The sequence below is a fragment of the Vespa crabro genome, chromosome 9 (genome assembly GCF_910589235.1).
Source record: "Vespa crabro chromosome 9, iyVesCrab1.2, whole genome shotgun sequence".
In the NCBI taxonomy this organism is placed as follows: Eukaryota; Metazoa; Arthropoda; class Insecta; order Hymenoptera; family Vespidae; genus Vespa; species Vespa crabro.
The window spans coordinates 3,267,751-3,284,019 of record NC_060963.1 but is presented as its reverse complement, the minus strand read 5'-3'; the positions used below and the strand labels follow the sequence as shown (position 1 = coordinate 3,284,019).

The following is a 16,269-nucleotide window of genomic DNA, read 5'->3' as shown; positions in this document are numbered from 1 at the left end:
GCATTCTAGTCGTTATTGATTCAATGCTATATGAATATTAATGTAAAGTTTTTCCTCTTAGTATCAGTCAGCGATGGTACCATCTTAGATGAACATATATCACAAACACATTTCTTTCTAATTAATCACTTATAAAGATACTTATAGCAGTATTTGCTTTAAAGTTTAAGTTTAATACGTTTAGAGATTTCATTATAGAATATAATATATGAATGAAGCTTTTTCATTTCTCATGTAATTTTTTATTTGTTTATGAATTTTCAAAATTGGTCCTTCTTTTTTTTTGTGTAATCGTTTGGTTCCTTTATAGACGCTCGATAAAAAGGGAAACTGTTGTTATATTTTCAAATTATCTATTGAAACAGTCGGTAACGTCTCACTTTTATTTTATTGACTGTAGATAAGAAAGTTTTCTTCTTTTTTTTGTTTTCTTTGATTCTTATCGTAAACCCAATACGCCATCTATACTTTATGATTATTCATTGAAATAACCATTTTGTCCCGTTGCACATTCGTTCGAAATCGTAGTGCGAAAAAGAAAAGAGGAGTAAACAGTAACCTACAGGAAATAATTTATTACGCGCCAAATCGATTATAAGATTTCTTAAACATTGCAAGTAATTATATTTACAAATAAACGTCGATCATCAACTTCGTTATTAAAAAGTGAACAAAATGTTGCGCGTTGGTATCAGAGCTGTTCGTAAGAGTTTCAACGTAAGAAATTTTGCGAATGCACCAGCACAAGAACGTGCACTATCAGCGACTTTCAAGATTCAAGATCCTAAAGATTTTGATGAACGCGTGAAAAATTCTAAAGTGCCTGTGATCGTCGATTTTTTTGCGACGTGAGTAATAATAAATAAATAATGATATTACCTAAGTTACAAATCTGGTTTTTTTTTTTTTTCTTTTTTTTTGTAAGATAAAAACTAATTGTACTATGAAAAACATTCGTCTTTCTGTAGGTGGTGTAATCCATGCCGCATGTTGACTCCTCGTTTAGAATCAGTGATCGCAGAGAAACAGGGAAAAGTACTTTTGGCTAAGGTTGACATTGATGAAAACAGTGATCTTGCACTTGATTATGAAGTTAGTAAATCATTTCCTTATATTTCTACAAACAATTAGTATTTGTCATTGTTTAATTTCTTATCAGGCATTTAATACTTGATTTAGGTTGGCAGCGTTCCTGTCTTAATTGCAATGAAGGATGGAAAAGTCTTGGAAAGAGTTGTTGGTTTACAGGATACAGATAAACTTAGACAATTCGTTAACAAATATGCAGAATAGTACAATATAGTGTTACATATAGTATGATCCTGTTGTACTTTTTGTAGCTGTGGCATATGTTATATATTTAAAAAAGAAAGAAATAATACATACATACTTTTCAACTTGGTCTGTTTTTTTATGGTTTTTTTTCTTTTTTTTTTTTTTAAATACAAAGAAATTGCAGTAAAAAATTGTAATTCGTTTTAATATGTATCATTTATTTTAAATATATTTTTGTAATATTATCTTCAATATGTGGCAATATATTTATTCAATATTACTATATATTATAAAAAAAATAATTAAAAGGCAGAGTAAATTTTCATAATTTAAAATATTAATAATATCTAAACAATTTTAATTTCTACACTTTGTCGTTATATCTTTTTATTTATCATTTATATACAAGTAGAAATGTATAAAAGTATTAATTTTCTTAAGAAAAAAAAAAAAAAAAAGAAATATGTTGCTACAAATAATAGATGGAATGTGTAATATATCTTTTAATCAAACTTTTATAGTTTGGAGTTGTATAAAAAAAATTATATTATGTATTTTACTTTACAATAATTATATGTAAAAGAATTAAAAGATTTTGAATTATTAAATAAAAAGCTTTCTCTTTTAATATAAATATTGATTTTATCATTAGACCATTTTGTTTTATCTTCTTCGTTTAAATTTTATTTAAACTCATCTGAAATAATGTAGAATGGAATAAATTTGAAATTTATTTATGATGTAACATACAATTTTATATTTTTATATACGTTCAAGGAGATAGATATAACAGGAACATTTACAGCGATATAAGTTTTAGTATATAAACATTTATCGATAATAATTTATATAAATTAGAACACAAAATACTAATGTTTGATCTCATTAGTCAATTAAACCCGTATCTTACATAATTCATTTGTTGTTCACTTTAAAGTATTATATATTTATCATAATTATTATTCAACTGGTACAAATACAAGTAATTATTATCCTGACATTATGAATATCTTGAATGATTTCAATTCATTCAATCGTTTCTCAATAATTAAAATTCTTTTAAATTAATTCTTCATTTGATATAAGCTAGTATTTATTATGTTTCAGTTGGTAATGCTTGTAAAAGTAATCTAGCTCTTTTATATGATATAGATTCTACAGTCTCATCTCTCTTTTCTACATTTTCTTCTGCAATCCGTACAACATCCATACCTTTCTTCAAAAGTTGTTCTCTAGCCATACCTTTACAACCTTCAAAGTACTCTAATACTATTGGAAATACTTCATCGGGGATTAGAGTATCATCAAGTAAATTGTCCATTAACCATATTTGTCTTATTTTTTCAAATTTCCATTCACTTCTTGAATATTTCCACTAGAAGCAAAAATTACAAAATAAAAAAACAATCTGTTAATGCAATCCATTACTTCATACCGCTGCTCCAATTTATACCTTTCTGACATAAGTCAATGCTTTTTGAGTTGCTTCTATTTTAGTAGCTTCCCGCTTTTCTGCTTCTCTTTGTTCAGCCTTTTCTCTTTTTATTCTTCGTTTTGAAGGTGTTTCCGTTTCTTTTGCTTCTTTTTCTTCAGGAACTTTAGTATTTAAGTCTCCTGTACTTCCATTATTACTTTCAACAAGTGCAGTACTAAAAGGATAAATTATGTTAGACAATCTTCCAATAAATAATATTATTATGTATTACAATTTAAATATAATTTCTTTCACCTTCCACGTTTTCGACGTTTTGATATTTTTTCCTCTATCAATAATTCGGTATCACTTGAATCCTTTTCCAATATATCAGTGCTACCAGTTTCTCCTATTTTGCTTTTTGTCACTTTATGATTAAGACCATTTTTAGAAATTTTACCATTAATTTTGCGTTTACTTGTCCTTTGTTGTGTTCTCTCCAAAAGAGTTTCATTCGATTCTCCTGTTTCATCATCGTCATTCTTTATAATATTTGTGTCAGAATTTACTTGAGATTTCTTATCTGTCAATGAACAGACATATTAATTGTTTATGTTACATTATGTTGGATATAGAAAACTGCTTATATATATATATATATATATAAAAAATGCATAATTTAATACTTTTGAAACATTAACGATATACCAATATCTCTATCATCATAATTCGATAATTAATTAAAATACGAAATGAAAAAATAAACAAATTTTTTCATTAAATTCATTACAATGTGAAAACGATGTGTAAAAAAATTCGAATACATCTTATATCATCTTTATTTTCTCTCTTTCTTTTTCTTTTTCAATTAAAATATAACAAAATAGTTATTTTCATTTCTTATAATTTTTCTTTTAAATCAAACTTTAGCGCGTGTATATATATATATATGTATGTATATATATATATATATATATATATATATATACACATTTTCTACATTTTTCTGCAATAATATTATTTGAAGACACGAGGCACTTAACTTTTTTTCCGAAATCTATTACATTACTATGTTAAAAAAAAATATAATTAACAAATGTCACATTTACAAATTCATTAATAATACTATTTTACCTTCCAATATATTCTTTCGGATTTTCGTACGCTTTCGCGATTTAGATTTTCTAACCCCAAAATCTGACGTATTCTCGAAGCCCATATTTGTACGATGATAAAACAATTAGATTGTATACGAATAAGCTGAGCACGGGTTAGAAAAGAAGATAATACGAATTGATAATTATTTTGAAATAGTAATTAAAGGATTATTTGCGATAAAATGTATTAGTGCCATGCGGAGATTCGAGATAGGTTGCCGCAGCATGTGCCAACGACTTTTTCTTTGGATGTATTCATGTGTTGTGCATTCAGAATGTATATATAATATACATACCTTGCGTTAGCGCATGTGCGTTGTTCATGTTCTTTAATTTTCTACAATCCAATTAAGAAAAACTACGAACTTCTCAAACAATTATAATTTATATGTATATGACATATATATATGTTCATATATTATTACGTAAATAATTCGCTAAGATATGTTAAATATTAATATAACATTAAACATACATATATACATATAATTTATAACAGGACATTTACAAAGAACTTGCGTCAGTATTATAAATTATAATAAAATACTAAAATAATCAATTCGTTGATCAAAGAAATCATAAAATATTATCAAAATGTTAACACAATTTGTAAAAGTAAGCTTTCAGAATCAATCCAAAAAGGTTTTTTCATCGAGGTAATTATATTGTATTTGTTTTTATTAACGATGTACATACGTAGAGGTTATGAAAGTATATATAATGAGTGATAAACATTGTTTTTTTTTTATATTTGATTTCCAATAAAATGACATTGAATGAAGTATTAAAATCGTTATGAGTTCAAATTGATTAATTTTATTAACGTATTTTTTGATAAATTCTTCGAACATTAACTAAAGATTGTCATCTACTATTTCTTGTATATTTCGAGTTGTTATATGTTATCAAAGTTCTATTATTTAATGATTTGAAAATTATAGTTTCATTTAATTAATTTCTTTTTATGTATTTATTTTAATTTTTTTTTATTTTTTTTTTGTTTTTATATATATATATATATAATTTAAGGAAAATTTGGATTTCAGACAGACAAATCTTTACAACATACTCCTTTCAAGCAATAGGAAAGCATCATCGAAAGAAAAAATTGTAGATGATGAATGTTCAAATGAACCTATCAAATATTCTACATCAAAAGCATCAACTTGGCTTGCTTCCCAAATTCGTCAACGTCAATTTGAAAGACATCCATATGAATCTAATGTTATAACAATTAGTATAATCATTTTTATGATTTATTTCTTTATTTTAAGAGAAGAGAACGATATAGATCTATCTCTTAATAAATCGCTGTCAGAACTTGTACCTAATATTAACAAAACAAATGCATTATCTTCCAAGAGATTATAACTGTAAATACTGTATTGTAGTAATCGGTTTTTGTATGTAATTGAATTTTTTGATTCATCCATATATATATTATTTCTTTTTTTTTCTTAAATTATCAATTAAATAAATAGTTAATTATTGAACTTATATAAATAGATTTATTTCAATATATTTGGAAGGATTTTCTGTTTAACAAACATATAAAATAGTAAAAATTTCCTTATTACATATTGGACTTTATATTGATTTGGTTTTTCCAATAGGCAATTGTACTACAATGGATATATTAATCGTCCCCATATTATACTGTTCAATATTTCACTCCATTTAATAGATGGTTGATAAGCTATGGTGTCTATAATACAGCTTTTCCATGTTCGACCCCATGAAGATTTGACCATTGTCATCCATAAAGTTATTGTCATATTATTCTTTGACTGTTGTGAATGTAATTTAATATAAATGCTATCTAAAATTTCAAATATTAACAAAACTTTTGAAACTATATGTATGTTATTATACAATATAAATATAAATATTATTAATTACTTACTGCGTGTACAGTAAGAATTAAATAACCATCTAATAAATGCATAGACAGGTGTAACTTGAAAATAAAGTTTTAATCTAGCTAGAAGTCCACTAAAGCCAGTCAACAAAAGTCTAAACTGAATTGTATAAATATCAAAATATTAGTAATCACTAGCTAAATAATAACATTAATAAAAATCTTTTATTTACCGTAGTAAAAACTGTATAATATACCCATGTTGTCGGTGCAAGAAATAGGAGAATGGTAAATAATAAAGTACCCACAAATAGTTGATCTGGCTTGTATTGACAAGAATCCACTCTTTCTCTTAAAGGATTTTTTTTCTTCCCCAAGAACAGTCTAGATAGAGATATGAGAGCGTTTAATTGAATATTAAAGAGCCTGCAATGTTCATTATAATAGTTATTTTCTTTATAAAATTCATAATTGTACGAGTGTATTGATAAATTAATATTTTCATACCTTGCTGCATAAACATAAATACAATATGTATGGAAACTAATAAGTGCTAAAAGATCAGAGGCTATTGATATTTGAAAAGTAATACCAAGCCTTCCAAATAATAATAATACTTCAAATGCAAAATCCATTACAGGTGTTACAAATATCAAAAATGTCCACCATAGGTGTATATGATATAGAAAAAATTTTCCAAGCATATTATTAAATGCATAATTTAATTTTAAGCCAGCTGGAGCACCCATTAGATATTGAATCAAATTTTTCAATGATTCCACTACTTTCTGCAAATTTAATATAATATATATGTATATAATGTATCGAAAAGACAAAATAATTGTATACGTATGTAATGATGAACACTTGCCTCTGCATTCTTTAATAATACTTCAGAAGGTGATATATCATTAAAGTAACATAATGATAATTTTAAAATTATTACACCAAATAAAATGTCTATAATTGTAGCAAAAATATAACTGCCCGTTTTTAAGGTAATCCTTTTCTTTTGTATTATATTTATCAAGACCCATTTAACATTTTCTAACCATTCATTTAAATGTAAACCCAATGATGAATATTTCAATATTGGTAATAAATTATTTGTGATTTTAAGAAAAAAAAGAATTGGAATCAAACATAAATATGTATTATAGTGAATAATAGTTTCCTTTAAAGAAACAAATTTAGATTTCATTTTTATACTATATTTAACTTCTTCTGTTTGTAATATTTTCATAAGCTCATAAAAATGATCATTGGATGTTGTTTTAGCAACTAACAGTTCGGTCCCTTGTAATGCTAACAAATCATAGATTATTATGATAATAGAACAAGACGATAGACAAATTTTTCTGTTATTACTAATAATATTTTCTACGCAGTAATTATAATCATTATTAGACGTTGAGTTTACTGTGGTAAGAGAAATATCTATCCAGTCTATGTACTTTCTATCTACATTTTCAATAATACAATTGGTATTATAATAATAACCAATAAGGTTAACAGACTTGTTTATTTCATTTATATCTTTTTCACATATATCAACAATGTAATATTTTTTCATATCTCTATGTTTATCATATATAATTTTACCAAATACATAGCCAGATTTTTCGGCGTGGAAAGTTTGTGGAATAAAAACTAACAACTTCATAGTGCTTTAAATATTAACATCCTATTGCATATAAAATAACGCGATATTTTTTTTTATGATATTTAAATAGTTTTAATACTTATTCTCATCAGTCTCAATTAGCAACAATGCAACAAAATAACCGTAATATTAATATATTATATATATATATACATATTTATATAAAAACTTGAAATTAATTCAACAAAATAATACATTGAACTGAATTATTAACAATAGATATTTTATTTTTAATTAAATCAAACTAGATCATTGTTGATTCAATCTACAATTCAATATTCGTAATTAATGGTTATTTGAATACATTATTTTAGCTTGTTTGTAAAGAAAGTTTGGAACTTTATTGTCTGCAACGATAAAAAAATTGTTTTTATGAATATTCCTCACGAATTTGAAGCAATACGAAGAGATAAAAATCATCTCTATTAAGCGTACGTTGTTTCAACTGTTATCACGTACCGCGTAATTTAAAATTATTCTTCGCAAGTATATAACATTGGTCATTTCGTCAAATGGTGGCGCTAGCATCGCGTGACACATTATTTAATAGATATTCATTTTTTTTCAATTAGTTTTGATTACTTTCTATTGGAATAAATATGGATAGTTTTTAGATATGAATAATTATATATTCCAAGTAATTTTTTTTTTAATCATATGTTCTTTAGAATGTTACATTATTAATAACATTTTCGGACAAATGTGGCAACCTCGTAGCAATTGTTGCGCTTCTGTCGGCACAGACACATAACTAACACGCTTTGGCGCCACCAAACACGCACGTGTAAAACCAACCAAACAAAGTGAGTTTGACAAAGCAATGAAAATGAAAGAGACGACAGAAATGTCGGGAATAAAAAAGAAATCATTCATTCTTTCTTGGATTTTTCATGTGACCATAGCCATAGTTGTTGACAGTGATAGTCTGATTAAACTACTGTTTACCTGACAAAGTTAAATAAATATATCACAATTATTACTTGATGTGTAAAGTTTCTTTCTACGTAATGGATTGATTGTCCACGAAAAACCCATACAAATAAATGATTACTGCCATCTACCGGTATGTGATACTTCATCATACAACAATTTATAATGCAATGTCTACCTTTCTTATCTATCTCATTACTACTAGCTCTGGGAAATTCAAATTTTTTAACATATTCGTTATTTTCATGATAAGGTATTTTGACTCTTTATCAAAATGGAATGTGAATTAAGTATAGAGAACCTGATTGAAAGCCAATGTGAAATACTTGATCGACTTCAAATGGAAACAACATTCATAAAGAGTAATGCAAATTTATTGTAATAATTATAAAGTATAGTTGATCATATTTATAAAGAGTAGTTTTTTTTATAATTATATTTACAGGTAGAAACAATTTAAAGGAGATCCTAGTGTTTGTTCGAGATTCTATTCTTGATATTTCAAGTGGAATTTGTATTTTAAGAAAGTATTTAGATCAATTGAAGGAAAACAATGATTCTTCAAAGGTAAGTGAGAGAGAATATATTTTTAAAAATTATATAGATATATTAGATAAATTGTGTTATTTATACATTCCTATATATAGAAGATGATATTGTTATATCAAAATTTGAATGAGAAAATAATAGACATGTATAAAAATGTCCCTGAAGAATTGTTAACGGCATATGCAAATAATAACAAGAGTGAGTCAATGCAATCTATTAATGATGCATGTTCTGTCACTATTTCTTCTCATGCGTCAACTGCTAACAAAAACAAGCAAGAAAATGTAGACCTTAATGATATGGGAGATGTTAAAAAGTCTGCTATTAAAGATTGTAAAAAGGCACTTTTTAATGAACCAGAATATCCAAAAATATCTTTGATTAAAGAGGAAGAGTTCGATCAATTACCGAAGTATATGATTGGAAGACAATCCTTGCAAATGATTAATGGTTTAATTAATTCCATCAATTTAGTATTAAAAGCTAAATATACCTTGTTATCTGCTGGGAAAATAGTTGCTAGAAAAAAAGGCGAACTTGATCTATATTTATATTATAGAAAACAAGATATTATTTGCGAAGGCAATGGTAATTATTTTTTCGATTAAAAAATAAATCCTGGAGATGTATTTTTTTTTTTTTTAAACATAATTATATTTTAATTTCAGAATGTAAATACTTCTTCACTGCGGAAGATTATGAAAGATACATAAAAGTTAAATTAGATAGATTAGCATTGAAGTTGATGATGGCATTGCGCCATTGTAAACGAATACGTGAATACAGATTGAAAAAAGAATTGTATTATATTGTCTTGAATTAATTCGTTTACATTTTCATTGTTATATCATCTATTGTCATTCTTATCTCATTTAAGTAAAATAATATGTCTGTAATTATGATCAAATGAATAGAATTATAATCGGAATGGAATGAAAGAAAAAAAAAAAGTCAAATTTTATATCAAAGCCGATGAAAAATTCTTTTTAATATCATGTAGACAATATCCTGCGTTTCGCTGAGAATCGATACACGTTTCAAAGGGGGTGAGTAAGAAAGAGAAAGAGAGAGAGATTAAGCGCGTGCGCTACGGATACAGTTTTGCTCGGCGTCGTCGACTACAACAGTTCTCTATCACTTTTTCCCCTCGATAACTCTAAGGATTTATCGAGAAATATTGCGTTAATTCGAAGATACGAAAATCTTGGTGAAAGAAAACGATAAAAATGTCGAGTAGCAAATGTGTGAAACAACCGCGTAAAGCGTATGCGAAGGAGCAGCACGAAATGAGTCATTCGGAGAAGTTAAGACTAATCGATGACGAGTTAAATTCATTTTACAAGTAATTAATTTTACTCATACATTTCTTGTTACTTATTCTCGTGGATTAGAACGATGATATATATATATATTAGAATAAAAATGATGGTTTAAAAATCTAAAGAGAAAATCTGTGTATCTTTCATTCTCCATTATCTATGTTTACAGATATTGTCAGCAAGCAGGTTTTACCGAGGAAGAAATGGATATAATTTGTCAACCATTGGTAGCGGCAATGCGCCGTTCATGGTTGCAACTCGTTTTTCGTGGTACTTTGATACTCGTTGTGCTTGGTACATTGGCTTGTCTGGCGGCTCAACTTGATTTCGTTGGGACTCATTTTACTGCTCTTAGCCGTTTATTATTGATCAAAGTATTACCAATATGGAACTGGCAACCTCTTTATTACGAAAATTGCATGATTAATAATCCCTTTTACAATGATTACACGATTACGGAGGAAGATTGCGTGGTAGGTAAAATTTTAGCAGCTGTAGTTTGTACAACTATTGCTAAAAGAAAAAAAAAGAAAGAAAAGGGAGCAAAAGAAAGGAAAAAAAATAAAATTAAGAAAATATCTACTCTCATATATTCTTACATATATTTATGAATTTGAAGACTTGCGAAGCACTTGAAACGATTGATCGTTTATCGGACGTAAGATATCGCAGCCTCGTTGATAATTATCTTAGTCGTGATGCACCAGCTATCATCACCGATGCAATGGACACATGGGCGGTTATGAATACGGATTACTTTTGGTTCGATAATATAACTCACGTGAGTAGAACAAAACGAAACAAAACAAAACAAAAAAAAGAAATCATCGAACGTTCCAATTATAAAATCATTTAAATAGTATAATCAATTTTTCAATCATTCGATTAGCTTTACTTGGAGAACGAACGTTTGATGGAAACGGTCCCATGTGCTCTCACGTCTAATTTACGAACCGGTTCGTCCGATTTAGCGGCTTTTTTACGTCGAGTACACTCGCCCGAAGTTGCAAAATGGTTTGTTCATTGGCAAAATTGTGACATAAATGCCGTCAAAGTATTAAGAAAATATTATCAGAGACCTTACTTCCTATCGAGCACGGTCTCCCCGGCACACTTCAATTGGGTTCTCATGTCCTCGGATTATAACAGTCCTAGTTATAAAAAAGTCGAGTTAGATTCTGGCTTGATAGCTTTGGCACAGCTTCGTGGTGCCACTCAATTGCGATTAACACCTATCAATCCATGCAATAGTTCTTGTCCCGAACTTATTGCTGATTTACATCAAGGAGAGATGCGTGAGTATCTCGAATAAAAATCTTGTTAAATGTTTTTTTTTCTTTTTTTTTTTTTTAATCTTCTATGTTTTCCCTACGGTTAAATCGCTAAGATCACATGTTTGTATTTTAAAGTTTAATCCTTTGTTTTGTCTAATCTATGTATAGTTGTATTTACCAACCTGATGTGGACTTTGGAGTATGCACCAATGCGTGGATTGGATAACATCGCTATCCTTACGGAAACCGTTTGGGAAGAAGACAGTTAAATCGTAAAATCGTTACTTTTCAATTAATATAACGATCGTGGTTTCTTGATCTTGAAACTTTTTCAAGAGCTTTCCCATCTTTAATACATGTATCGATATAAACGTATTAAATAGGACGTATTCCATCGATCGTGTATACGTTTGTTTCATTGATATGTATATTTCAATGAAGAAAAAAAAAAAAAAAACAAAAAGAAAAAATATAATAAAAAATATCGCCAACTTTGACAATTCGTATACATACTGTAACGTCGAGAGAAATACTAAAAAAAAAAAAAAAAAAACAAATCCTTTTCTTCTCTACTACCCTGTTTAAAAAGGAGACGCATCATAAATGTGGTATCAAAAAAAAAAAAAAAAAAAAAAAAGGAATAAAAAAATGGAAGAAAAAAAATAAAAGAGAAGAAAGTTGTGGAGGAATAGCACAAGTAACAACAAACAAGATTTGTCTTTTATTAATTAATTGTTTATAATAACATTATGTGTTTTTGTTGAATTTTCTCGCTTATGTCAGTTTTTTTCCCCTTTTTCTTCGTTATTTTCACGTGGACACTAACAAGAGAGAAAGGAAAGAAAAGAAAAGAAAAGGGAGAAGAAAAAAGAAATAAGAAAAAGAAGGAAGAAGACCAAAGAATTAATGATTATGCATTGATTCTTTATAGAAAAAAGAAAGCGCAAGATTATTCAAAGAAACTTATCATATAACTCTGACGACTTGGCATGCTTAATCTCGACGCGATATTCGTTATATTAGAAATCATCGTCATCGTAGTATATAATTATCGGTTTGCACTATACCCGCGCTCATACAACAACAACAACAACATCTTTTTCTTTCTTTGTTTTTTTTTTCTTTTTTTGTTCGATGAGAAAGAAGGAGGACAATGGGTACTCGAAAGATGCGAATCAAACACGTTTTCCTTCCCTCTCTCAGCCTCCATCGAATTTGTCTTTCCAATTGTTTCTGTCTCTTTCTCTCTGGCTCTCTCTTTTTTTTCTTTCTTTTTCTCACACACATACACACACATTCTCTCTCTCTCTCTCTCTCTTCATAACTTTCTTCGTCACGCACATGTGTCTTCTTCTTTCCTTCATTGGAATTTTCTTGCGGCGATAAAAACGTTCCACGTTTTTATTAATAAGGTAACGCAATTTAACGTTACAACTCTCGTGTCATACAAGTATGTACTTTAAGCGAGGACCATTACACGTACGCTAGCAACGCATAAATATATAAGGGATATCATCGAGTTTTAGTCTATAACGGGAATATTGGAAAGAGAGGAATGATTAGAATCACATAGGAAAAAAAGAGGGGTTGGAAATATTGCGTTATCGTTTGGTGTGATGATAAAGAAAGAGAGAAGAAAAAGAAAAAAAAATATGTGTATATATATATATATATATATATATATATATATATATATAAGAAAAAAAAGAAAATGGATATCTTTCTTATCTTTCAAATTTTTTTATCTCCCCTCCACAAATTCCTTTTTCGTTATTATTCCTTTTTATAGAGAGAGAGAGAGAGAGAGAGAGAGAGAGAGAGAGAGAGAGGGAAAAAGGTTCGACCCTTTAAGTTAATCCTCTTATAATAATCAATTCATGGATGTGTAACTTTGAATTCATACAAATGAAAAATTTTACTTCAGTCTCGAAAAATAATATTAACAAAAATGAAATTGTAAAGAGTTAAAATGACGTTAAATCGGAAACTTTTGCAATGGTATTCCAGATCGAAGAAGAAGAAGAAGAAGAAGAAGAAGAGAGAGAAGTGGACAGAATATGGATAACAGGCAGGATATAACGATCTTTTGATGGATCGTTACAAATTAAATATTTAGTAGGACGTTATAACATCATTGAAATTTATAGAGAGCAAGAAATTGCACACGATCAACGATAATCGCGGCGATGTTAAAAAGTTCCTGTGACAATGAGCCCCATCTCGAATTATTCTATATCCATCTCTAATGATGATATCAATAATATGTCTATTCAACACGCGTGAATTTTCGGAGATAACGATCAACTAGGAGAACGCACTACAGTAGCACATTTTTTACGTTCAGTCTGCGCGCTTAGTCGTTTCATTCATGTATAATATATTTGATTGCATCGTAAGTTCGCTCAAATTTAGTCTTTTCTTTTTTTTCTTCTGTCCAGGCTAACGCTAAACATTCTTCATTTCTTTTTTCTTTTTTTTTTTTTTTTTATAAAAAATTTTTCTTTGCTAAAAAAAGAAAAAAGAAGAAAAAAGAAAAAGATCTGAGATCACAATCAACTATCTTGTCGTACAATCTGTATAATTCTTTGGGATTATCTTAATAATCAATCTTTCTTACGAACAATACGACGCATATATTGAAATATTTCAATCAAAATCAATTAATCTCTATTAAACATTTTCTATGTACGAACGATCGTTTCAAAGAATGAACATTATTTTTTCTTTTTTTTTTTTGCAATTTTATTAAATAATCACAAGCTAAATCTTTTATTAGACAAATTCTATTCTATTAATTAATACGAAATTGATCGATCAAAATTAACTATCATTCTACACAAATCATATTTAACAATTTGATCTACTTATAGAAAGCAACAATTATATGCAATATCTTAAGAAAATGTTTATATATATATATATATATATATATATATATATATATATATATGTATATGTATGTATATATATATACAAAAATCGTCAAAATGCGAACGAACTTATTATCCAATCCAATATGTGTATACATATATGTATATATAATAACGCTAACAATAAAATCGATGATAGAACGATCCGTTTTGCTTTCTCCATCTTGGAATATTGCATTCGCTCCAGAGTTTATTGTTTTTCTGTCATTACTATCATTATCACTAGGAAATTTGGTCTGATCACGAAGACAAAAGACGTAGATCCTTTTCGCGCGCTATCGTACGTATCGTACTATGAGTAATGAGCATTTTAATCCTAAGTACGTCGCCGTTTCTTAAACTAACTTCTAACATCTAACAATATTGAATAGAGATATCGTTCGATCGGTTCTGATTTTTGTACCGTGATATATGTATCATCTTCTTCTTTTTTTTATTTTTTTTTGTTGTATCCAATCGATAACAATAATAATAATAATAAAACATCTACATATTTTGCAATCACCTTCTTTTTTTAATAAATTTAAAAACATGATCGAAAAATGAATAACAAAATGCAAAGATTTGTAACAACTTTGAACATTTATAAAAAAAAAAAAAGAAAAAAAAAAGAGAAAAAAAATGCAGATAATTTTCATACAGGTAAATGTTATAAATTGGATACAGAGATTAGAAGAAATATGGTGTCGATCGATAGCAAATTCATTGTTCTTTTTTTTCTCTCTCTCTCTTTCTCTCTTTCTCTTTCTCTCATCAAATTCTACCAAAAGACGTTGACGCTCCTCGAGCATTTTCTCGAGTATGAACTTCTTTTCTTATTTCTTTAACTATTCCAATGATCTAAAGGTTTCTAATCGCGACGTGTTACTGTGTCATTTGAAAAGTAGCGCTATTTTTTTGTTACCGATATTCAAAATCAAATGTACAAACAGTAAAACTTTTTATGTGGAAATGTTCTGGCGCATTATTATAATCACGGTTCGTTAAGTACCAACGGCTTTGAAACTTCGTATCAGTCTTTTTTTTAACACTGCCTGAATCAAGATCATAAGTTATGTACGCTCTCACTATTATGTCTCTGATAAATCTTTTTAATTGGGCCAATGAAGAGCTCGTACGAAGATCTTTATACGACACATACATATTTCTCTACATATATGTATGTATGTATGTTCATGTATGTATGTATGTATGCATATAGTATGTACTATGTATGTACTACGTATTTATGTATGTATTAATAAATAAATAAATAAATAAATAAAAATAAAAGAATTAAGAGACAGTAATAATAATAAGAACGATAATAAAATACTAGCCTATATCCCGTAATATACATAAATCGATCTTATATCTTAATTGTTAATTTTCAATATATACCTTTCGATAATAATAATAATAATAATAATAATAATAATAATAATAATAATAATAATAACAATAATAATAATAGTAGTAGTAGTAGTAATAATAATAATAATGATAGTAATAATAATAATAATAATAATAATAATAATAATAATAATAATAATATATGAAAGATCGATCATTTCGATGTTTATTGCGTAAAGATATCATCAACGCTCGGTCGAGAAAATAATTAATTAATTAATTTAGATAGGCTTTCAAAATGTTCGTTTATCTTCGATCATTTTCTACGATTTATGATTTTATAATAGTGAAGGACCGAGCAAAATATATTTTTTAATCGGAAAGATCGATATCCGTGATGATCGAGGGAGATATTATCGATCGTCGATTTGACTCTTGTCCTGCTTTGAGTAAAGAAGAAAATGTGTGTTTGTTGTGTGTGTGTTTGTATATATATGCGTGTATATATATATATATATATATATGCGTGTGCATAATTATTTGAAAACGAACGCGTTGAATCGAAGAT

The 16,269-nt window shown here is 27.7% G+C and overlaps 5 protein-coding genes across 6 annotated transcripts; 4 read left to right on the top strand and 1 right to left on the bottom strand.

The window, feature by feature from the left end:
- Positions 1–480: 480 nt before the first annotated feature.
- LOC124426704 (thioredoxin, mitochondrial-like) lies at positions 481–1,397 on the top strand. Its single transcript, XM_046968740.1, has 3 exons — positions 481–848; positions 969–1,092; positions 1,180–1,397. Exons 1-3 carry the CDS (start codon positions 676–678, stop codon positions 1,291–1,293), a joined length of 411 nt encoding a protein of 136 aa, XP_046824696.1. The 5' UTR covers positions 481–675; the 3' UTR covers positions 1,294–1,397.
- A 612-nt stretch (positions 1,398–2,009) lies between these two features.
- On the bottom strand, positions 2,010–8,306 carry LOC124426752. Its single transcript, XM_046968828.1, has 9 exons — positions 6,576–8,306; positions 6,212–6,492; positions 5,938–6,130; positions 5,750–5,864; positions 5,470–5,665; positions 5,174–5,226; positions 3,005–3,272; positions 2,729–2,924; positions 2,010–2,650 (listed from the first exon to the last, which is right to left on the bottom strand). Exons 1-9 carry the CDS (start codon positions 7,365–7,367, stop codon positions 2,372–2,374), a joined length of 2,373 nt encoding a protein of 790 aa, XP_046824784.1. The 5' UTR covers positions 7,368–8,306; the 3' UTR covers positions 2,010–2,371.
- On the top strand, positions 4,167–5,343 carry LOC124426563. The gene is made up of 2 exons (XM_046968382.1): positions 4,167–4,502; positions 4,893–5,343. Exons 1-2 carry the CDS (start codon positions 4,441–4,443, stop codon positions 5,215–5,217), a joined length of 387 nt encoding a protein of 128 aa, XP_046824338.1. The 5' UTR covers positions 4,167–4,440; the 3' UTR covers positions 5,218–5,343.
- Positions 8,295–9,808, top strand: LOC124426562 (spindle and kinetochore-associated protein 1-like). 2 transcript variants are annotated; one of them, XM_046968381.1, is made up of 5 exons: positions 8,295–8,430; positions 8,551–8,659; positions 8,743–8,864; positions 8,945–9,434; positions 9,515–9,808. In XM_046968381.1, exons 2-5 carry the CDS (start codon positions 8,572–8,574, stop codon positions 9,667–9,669), a joined length of 855 nt encoding a protein of 284 aa, XP_046824337.1. In that variant the 5' UTR covers positions 8,295–8,430; positions 8,551–8,571; the 3' UTR covers positions 9,670–9,808. The 2 variants fall into 2 exon arrangements, with proteins under 2 accessions (XP_046824337.1, XP_046824336.1); XM_046968380.1 differs by lacking the exon at positions 8,295–8,430 and having other exon boundaries at positions 8,490–8,659.
- On the top strand, positions 9,791–14,151 carry LOC124426561. Its single transcript, XM_046968379.1, has 5 exons — positions 9,791–10,188; positions 10,335–10,638; positions 10,785–10,946; positions 11,055–11,460; positions 11,608–14,151. Exons 1-5 carry the CDS (start codon positions 10,073–10,075, stop codon positions 11,706–11,708), a joined length of 1,089 nt encoding a protein of 362 aa, XP_046824335.1. The 5' UTR covers positions 9,791–10,072; the 3' UTR covers positions 11,709–14,151.
- Positions 14,152–16,269: the final 2,118 nt, after the last annotated feature.

Excerpts from the sequence above, each read along its gene's own strand:
- LOC124426563 (XM_046968382.1), top strand. The coding sequence starts at position 4,441 with ATGTTAACACAATTTGTAAAAGTAAGCTTTCAGAATCAATCCAAAAAG. Across the intron at positions 4,503-4,892 it reads AAAAAGGTTTTTTCATCGAG|ACAGACAAATCTTTACAACA; the intron begins GTAATTATATTG and ends TTTGGATTTCAG.
- LOC124426704 (XM_046968740.1), top strand. The coding sequence starts at position 676 with ATGTTGCGCGTTGGTATCAGAGCTGTTCGTAAGAGTTTCAACGTAAGA. Across the intron at positions 849-968 it reads ATCGTCGATTTTTTTGCGAC|GTGGTGTAATCCATGCCGCA; the intron begins GTGAGTAATAAT and ends GTCTTTCTGTAG. Across the intron at positions 1,093-1,179 it reads ATCTTGCACTTGATTATGAA|GTTGGCAGCGTTCCTGTCTT; the intron begins GTTAGTAAATCA and ends TACTTGATTTAG.
- LOC124426562 (XM_046968381.1), top strand. The coding sequence starts at position 8,572 with ATGGAATGTGAATTAAGTATAGAGAACCTGATTGAAAGCCAATGTGAA. Across the intron at positions 8,865-8,944 it reads AAAACAATGATTCTTCAAAG|AAGATGATATTGTTATATCA; the intron begins GTAAGTGAGAGA and ends TCCTATATATAG. Across the intron at positions 9,435-9,514 it reads TATTATTTGCGAAGGCAATG|AATGTAAATACTTCTTCACT; the intron begins GTAATTATTTTT and ends TTTTAATTTCAG.
- LOC124426561 (XM_046968379.1), top strand. The coding sequence starts at position 10,073 with ATGTCGAGTAGCAAATGTGTGAAACAACCGCGTAAAGCGTATGCGAAG. Across the intron at positions 10,639-10,784 it reads TTACGGAGGAAGATTGCGTG|ACTTGCGAAGCACTTGAAAC; the intron begins GTAGGTAAAATT and ends ATGAATTTGAAG. Across the intron at positions 10,947-11,054 it reads GGTTCGATAATATAACTCAC|CTTTACTTGGAGAACGAACG; the intron begins GTGAGTAGAACA and ends TCATTCGATTAG.
- LOC124426752 (XM_046968828.1), bottom strand. The coding sequence starts at position 7,367 with ATGAAGTTGTTAGTTTTTATTCCACAAACTTTCCACGCCGAAAAATCT. Across the intron at positions 5,865-5,937 it reads ATTATACAGTTTTTACTACG|TTTAGACTTTTGTTGACTGG; the intron begins GTAAATAAAAGA and ends TATACAATTCAG. Across the intron at positions 2,651-2,728 it reads CATTGACTTATGTCAGAAAG|TGGAAATATTCAAGAAGTGA; the intron begins GTATAAATTGGA and ends TTTTGCTTCTAG.